The following is a 7,505-nucleotide window of genomic DNA, read 5'->3' as shown; positions in this document are numbered from 1 at the left end:
AAAACCTCTCATTCCTCTTGTCAAATCAAACTTTCACCTCAAAACAGTTTTAGCGGTGCTCAAAATCAAACACTACTCTCAAATCATAAACAAATTACTCAAAATTACACACACCATCAAGCAGTCAGTAAACAATACACCAAAAAGTAGAAAGCACAATGTTCAGGGCCATACAATTTGTTTATTGTACCAAATACAGCCTGCAGTCCATTGTGCTGCAGTGTTCAATGACAGTGAAAAAAAATACATAATGAAAAACATCAAAGGACTAAACATGTTATCAATGGGCCTCTTCTTGTCTGTGGCCTGCGTCAGGCCACAGCACCTCATCGACATCACATGCAATAGTTTCCCTCCTGAGGCTCAAATTGGGTTCCACTCCAAGTCCTGCTTCCCTCGTTGTCAGCCCATGGACAACAACATGGTCTATGACTGTTGCTCAGATTTCATTGGATATTTCCACTCTTTGTCTTGCTCTTCCTCATCATCCTCCTCTTTCTCTTTCTTGCCCTCCTCCTCATCCCCCACCTTGCATATATGCACTCGTCCTCGTCCTCTCACATTAATTCTTCTATCCATTGTCACACTTTCTCATTCCCACCTTCAACAACCAGTTTGCTCTCTGAACTTGCTGATATTGGTTGTCACATCATTTGAAACAAGTGAAATCTATTTTGACTGATTGTGTTCAATCAATGACATCTGTGCTCTTGTTATGGGTAAATGTGTGCCTCTTGTGTTTACGTTTATGGATGACATGATGTACATTAGAGTGCAGAATGTGTTTTAAGAATGAGAATGCGTGTAGAGTTTTGCTAAACCGTGTCAAATGGTTTAAGGTTTTGACAACAGGCTCAACAGTTAGCTTAATGAGTTCAAGCAACTGAGAAGTTTCTTCAGTGAATGGATGTCATAGCATAGGAAAAACTGTAAAGCATTTGTGAAGTACCATAAAAGGTCCACTAGATGGCAGTATCAGCCCATATTTGGACTTAGGAAGACACCTGAGTGATTATTTGGCAGAAATATCTCAGGTCACTTTGGACTAATCTGCTCACTTGTTTTCTGCTTTGAGGAGGGAAAATTCTGAATTATATGTTCAAATATTGATTAACAGCAACGATTAGAAAAAATAGTTTTTCTGTCAAAATTTTATTTTAATACTATTGTATCTTTTTATATGGGGAGCAGAATTGTCTCTGCAGCTGAGGCTTAACAATGCTATTTTCTTTGTAGCGTTTTTAAATATATGACACTTTGTGGTATCTTGGTTGGAAAATTGCTAGTGCTATCACAAACTTACTCTTCAAATTGAAACTTTTAACGTGTGTGGATATATTAATGTTTTATAAAAATGATTGTTTTTAATTTAATTTAAATAGTAATTTAATTTCTACTCTCTAGTTAACGTAATAGTAATTCTTTGATGATTTGTTGGTTTATAAAGGTTCAGCAGGTGTTCTGCTTGTTTCACTTTCATTCTTTTTATCTTTAGAGTAAATAAACCCACTTTAACCCCCACCGTATTCATGTCATAATGAACTCGGGGACATTTTTGCCTGTTTGTATCTGGTTGGCGTCTCGTGCCCGGGCCGTGGTTGGGGCTGCGGGGGCGGACGCGAGCGCAGCCATCCAATGGGATCAGCGATGGGAGGGAGTTTGTCCAACTCCAGCTTTGCCCCAACTTACTGGGACTCCTGAACACAATATGACTGAAGAATCTGCACCGTTATTCCACGGGACGGTGCGTGCGCTCAGCCGCCTGCAAACGCGCCCTGGAACTTTGGGTCTTCGCGCATCTCCTGGGAAGTGTGGGAATTATCTTTTGCTCTTTTCCTTTTTTATTCACACTCCGGCATGAAAACATTTTAAGAAGCTGAAATGAAACTTTCCTCTTGAGCTGCAGGGATAATTGTCTCCATTCAGAGGATTTAGTTGCTGCGCTGGATAAAATTACACTTGTGGAGTATTTGGGGACGTTTGAGTGGAAAGAAGCGCTGCGGTCTTTTATTTTTAACTGACCTTTTTTTGCCCTGCATACTTTGTGGAATACAATGATTTAGGGACTCGTAAAGTTGATGAATCAAAGGCATGGACTTTGACTGAGAAAGGTGGGCAGGTTAACGGACCATGGCACTCGCAGGTAGCGGCTCTGGCCGGTTTCACTTCATTCTACTTTTATTGTGGACTCTGTCGCGGTACTCAGCATCCAGCCAGGTTCGACAAGAGTTTCAGGTCCTGGAGGAGCAGCCCATCGGCACCTACGTGGGCACAATAGAAACCAAGTCCAGCTTCACGTACCGCTTCAGTGAAAACCACAAACTTTTTGCAATTAACGGCACCACCGGGGTGATTTACACCTCGTCGGTGATTGACAGAGAAGTTTTGCAAAGTGACGTGATTAATGTTGTGGTGCTGTCCAGCCAGCCCACTTACCCCACTGAAGTTCGGATAGTGGTTCTGGATATTAATGACAACTCTCCGGTGTTTCCAGACGCCTCCATAGTGGTGTCCTTTAAAGAGGACGCCAGCAGCGGGAGACAGGTGATCCTGGACACAGCCACAGACTCAGACATAGGGAGCAACGGGGTCGATCACACCACCTACAAGATAGTGAAAGGCAACGAGCAGAGGAAATTCCGCCTGGATATCACAGTCAATCCTAGCGGAGAGGGGGCATTCTTGCACCTTGTTTCAACCGGAGGCTTAGACAGAGAAGTTACTCCCTTCTACCAGCTTCTGGTTGAAGTGGAGGACAAAGGAGAGCCAAAAAAGTTTGGTTACCTGCAAGTAAATGTCACCATCCAAGACATCAATGACAAACCTCCTGTTTTTGAACAAGATCAGTATCAGGTCAGCGTGTTTGAGGATGCTGCTGTAGGTTCAAGTATCCTGCAGATCACAGCATCAGATGAGGATGAGGGAGCCAATGCAGAAATCAAATACTTTTTAGATGAAGGCACCCCCTTCCTGATTGACCCCAGAGTGGGAACCATTGTTATAAAAGAGGGTTTGGATTATGAGAGTAAGAGGGAGTACTCGCTGACCATACACGCTGTAGATAATGGTGTTCCCTCGCTGTCAGGCAGAACTGAAGCGACAATCAAACTTTTAGATGTGAATGATAACGACCCTGTTGTGAAGTTCAGATATTTCCCCACCACTTCTAAATTTGCCTCTGTTGATGAAAATGCCCAGATTGGTTCAGTTGTAGCTTTGCTCACCGTTTCAGATGCAGACTCCTCCACTGCTAATGGAAACATATCTGTTTCAATCTTAGGGGGCAACGAGCAGAGACACTTTGAAGTGCACACGTCTGCTGTGCCTAATTTAAGTCTGATCAAAGTGGCCAGCGTGTTAGACAGAGAGAGAATTTCCTCGTACAACCTCACAGTGTCTGTGTCTGACAACGGCAAACCCATGTCCAGGTCATCTTTTGCCAGTCTGGTTATTTTTGTGAATGATATCAACGACCACCCCCCTATATTTCAGGAAACGCTGTACAGAGTAGATATCAGTGAAGACATACCAAAAGGCAGCTACATTAAAGGGGTTTCAGCAACAGATGGTGATTCTGGGCAGAATGCCAACCTGCGCTACTCACTGGTGTCTGGAAACACTTTGGGCTGGTTCTCCATCAGTGAAAACAGTGGTCTGGTTACCAGCGCCGCATTGCTGGATAGGGAAATAGCACCTGAGATTGTTCTTAACATTAGTGCCAAAGACCAGGGGCTGCAGCCCAAGATTTCGTACACCAAACTGATAGTAAACATCACAGACGTGAATGACCAAGTGCCTACATTTACACAGAGCACATATCACGTTTCCCTAGTGGAACACGCTCCTGCTGGCACTGAGCTGGTGCAGCTTTCTGCTTCAGACGATGACCTCGGGGCCAATGGAACTATCCGGTTCTCATTTATTGCAGACACTCCGGCCAACGTCCAGGAGCTGTTTCGTCTGGATGCCGTGTCAGGTCAATTAAGCACGGCTGTGGAGCTTGACAGGGAGGACCAGGCCTGGTACTTGCTCCACATCCAGGTGGCAGATGCAGGCAGTCCTCCTTTGCACTCAGTAGGAAAAGTTAACATCACCATTTGGGACATTAATGACAATAGGCCAGTTTTCTACCCAGTGCAGTATTTTGCCAACGTGAAGGAGAACGAGCCCTCGGGTACTTATGTAACCACTGTTTCAGCCACAGACCCCGATTTAGGGCGAAATGGCACAGTGAAATATATAATTACTGCTGGAGACACTTCAAAATTCCGCATTAACAGCAACACAGGGGAAATTACCACGCTTGTGCCCCTGGATAGAGAGGAGAAAACTGCTTACCAGCTGCAGGTGACGGCAGCAGATGGAGGAGGCCTGCGCTCAAACACCCAGGCCATTGTGACTGTAACTGTTATAGACACACAGGATAACCCCCCAGTTTTCACTCAGAAAGTATACAGCTTTGTCATGTTTGAAAATGTTGCTCTTGAGACAGTTATAGGGATAGTGTCAGCCAGCACTGTTGATCTGAACACCAATATTTCATATCTGATCACCTCTGGGGATCAGAGAGGAGTTTTTTCTGTGAACAGTGCAGGTCAGATCACAGCTACCAGTCAGATTGACAGAGAAGAGCAAGGATTTTATCAGCTGAAGGTTGTAGCCAGAGCTGGGGAAATCCCAGGGGAGGCCATTGTTAATGTAACCGTGAAGGACTTAAATGACAACGCTCCTCATTTTATTCACTCTGTGGAGCATGTGAGTGCTGTAGAAAACTGGAGCACAGGTCATGTCATATTCCAGGCCAAAGCGCCCGATCCTGACGAAGGTCCAAACGGCGTCGTGGTCTATAGCCTCAAAGAAAATCCCAAGGGCTTGTTCCACATCCATGAGAAGCACGGCCTGATCACGCTAACTGGGCCACTGGAGGTCACAACAAGTTCCTACGAGATTGAAGTCATTGCTTCTGACATGGGGGTTCCCCAGCTCACATCCAGCCTCATCCTCATTGTCAGTGTTTATGATGTCAACGACAACTCACCTGTGTTCGACCAGCTCTCGTACGAAGTCATTATCCTGGAGTCTGAGCCTGTAAACAGCAGGTTTTTCAAAGTAGAGGCCACAGACAAAGACTCTGGTCTTAATGGGGAGATTATGTATGACATCACTGGTGGCAACACAGGTGATGTGTTTGGGATTTTCCCAGATGGGCAGTTATACATCAAAGTAGAGCTGGACAGAGAGATCCAGGACAGATACAACTTAGTGGTTGTAGCCAAAGACAGAGCTGTTGAACCACTGAGTGCCACTGTCAACGTCAGTGTGATCCTAGATGATGTAAACGATAACCGCCCGCTGTTTAACAGTACCAGTTATGTGTTTCATTTTGAGGAGGAGCAGAAGAGGGGGTCTCTTGTTGGACAGGTGTTTGCTGAGGATAAAGACTTTGGCCCCAACAGTGAGATCAGATATGCATTTGAGACTCCCCAGCAAAACTTTGAGCTGAACGCCATCACGGGGGAGTTGACCAGCACTCTGCAGCTGGATCGTGAGTCACTCATGAGACAAAGAGGCACTGCTGTTTTCAGCTTTGTGGTGGTTTCATCGGACCAGGGTCTCCCCAAGCCCCTCAGAGACCAGGCCAAAGTTCAGGTTTACATTCAAGACATCAACGACAACCCACCTAAATTCACCAAAGACATTTACCAGGCCTCTATCTCCGAGTCAGCTCAAAACATGACTCAGCTGCTGCGGGTCTCTGCCTCGGATGTGGATGAGAACAAAAACGGACTTGTTTATTATCGCATTGTTGAAGGCAACGAGGAGAGCCAGTTTACAATAGACGGCAGCTCTGGACAGGTGACTCTAGTTGGAAAACTTGACTATGAAACTACATCTTTGTACTCCCTAAAAATCATAGCTGTGGATGCTGGAGTTGTGCCTTTGTCTTCTTCTTGTATGTTGAGTATTAGCATCTTAGATGAAAATGACAACACCCCCTCCTTCCCTAAATCCTTGCTGACTGTGGACGTTCTGGAGAACATGAGGACTGGGGAACTGGTGGCTTCTGTGACTGCCACTGATGCAGATTCTGGTCAGAATGCAGACATAACATACAGCATCTCAGCCACCAACAATCATGGGACTTTCAGCATCAGCCCCAGCACTGGAAGCATCTTTTTGATCAAAAGGCTGGACTTTGAAACACAATCAATATACAGAATTAACATCACTGCAAAGGACAATGGCAGACCACCCCGATTTTCATTCATACCAGTGGTTATTCATGTTCGAGACTTTAATGATAATCCTCCGGTATTTGCTCCTGGAGATATTTTCAAATCAATTCCTGAAAATCTTCCCATCTCTGCCTCAGTCATGACTATCACAGCTCACGACACAGACGCGGACATAAACGGGCTGCTGGAGTACTCTATTGTTCAACAGATTCCTCGAGGAAAACACTTCAGAATTGACCCAAGCAGCGGGCTCATTTACACCAGCAAGGATATTGACAGAGAGTTTTCCAATCTGTTTGAGCTGACAATCAAAGCCATGGATCAAGCCGTTCCAGCTGAATTCCGCAGATATGCCCTGAAAAATGTTACAATATGGGTCACAGACCTGAATGATAACATCCCTGTTTTCGTGTCCCAGAGTGCACTTGTGGCTGAGTCGAACATAGTCATTGGCTCTATCTTGACTACTGTAATGGCCTTTGACCCTGATGATGGTGCAAATGGGGAAGTGGAGTATGAGCTGGTGGAAGGGGACTCAGACACCTTCATCATGGACAGGTACAGCGGGGATATTCGCCTGGCTTCCCAGCTCGTCCCATCTCGAATCATGTACACCCTCACAGTGTCAGCCACTGACCACGGTACCGACCGCAAGACCTCCAGAACTGAGCTCACCATCATCCTCGAAGGGATGGATGGGCCTGTGTTCTCTCAGCCTAAATACATCACTATTCTCAAGGAAGGCCAGCCGCCAGGCACGAACGTCATCTCTCTGGACGCCTCGAGCCCGAGAGGGTCTGCAACCAAAGTGGAGTATTTCATCGTGGCAGTACGCAGTGGTGGAAAAACCGTGGGACGCCTTTTCAACATTGGCCGCCACACTGGAGTGATACAGACAGCTGCTGAGCTGGACAGAGAACAAGGGTCCGACCTCTACCTGGTGGAGGTGTACGCCATCGAGACAGATGCCAGTCAGCCCAGAACACAGCGTGCTGAGGTTAGTACTCTGCTGACCTTTTGTTTTTTCTGCAGATCCCTGAAAGGAATCTGATATTCTGCATTGTTGGTCTTTTTGATCTGTTCAGCAGAAAAATAGCACATAAACTCATAGCCTGCCATTTGTTTGGTATATGGATGAAATAAGTGAAACAGGGTTAAAGTTTAGGTTTGGAAAAAAAAAGAATCAAGACTCCCCTACTCACAAATGAATCAGGAAACTTTTGCATTTCCATGCTTGTTAATTAAGTTTTTGTTCCAGTTGTGGCTCTG

The 7,505-nt window shown here is 45.5% G+C and overlaps 1 protein-coding gene across 1 annotated transcript in view; it reads left to right on the top strand.

The window, feature by feature from the left end:
• Positions 1-1,929: 1,929 nt before the first annotated feature.
• fat4 (FAT atypical cadherin 4) overlaps positions 1,930-7,505 on the top strand; it is a 145,240-nt gene continuing 139,664 nt past the window's right edge. Inside the window, exon 1 of the mRNA XM_054739360.2 lies at positions 1,930-7,233. Coding sequence (XP_054595335.2) covers positions 2,131-7,233 — 5,103 coding nt within the window. The 5' untranslated portion in view covers positions 1,930-2,130. The remainder of the gene's footprint in view (positions 7,234-7,505) is intronic.

Source organism: Nothobranchius furzeri, chromosome 1 (genome assembly GCF_043380555.1).
Source record: "Nothobranchius furzeri strain GRZ-AD chromosome 1, NfurGRZ-RIMD1, whole genome shotgun sequence".
NCBI lineage: Eukaryota > Metazoa > Chordata > Actinopteri > Cyprinodontiformes > Nothobranchiidae > Nothobranchius > Nothobranchius furzeri.
The sequence above is the reverse complement of the archived record's forward strand: the minus strand, read 5'-3'. Positions and strand labels throughout refer to the sequence as shown.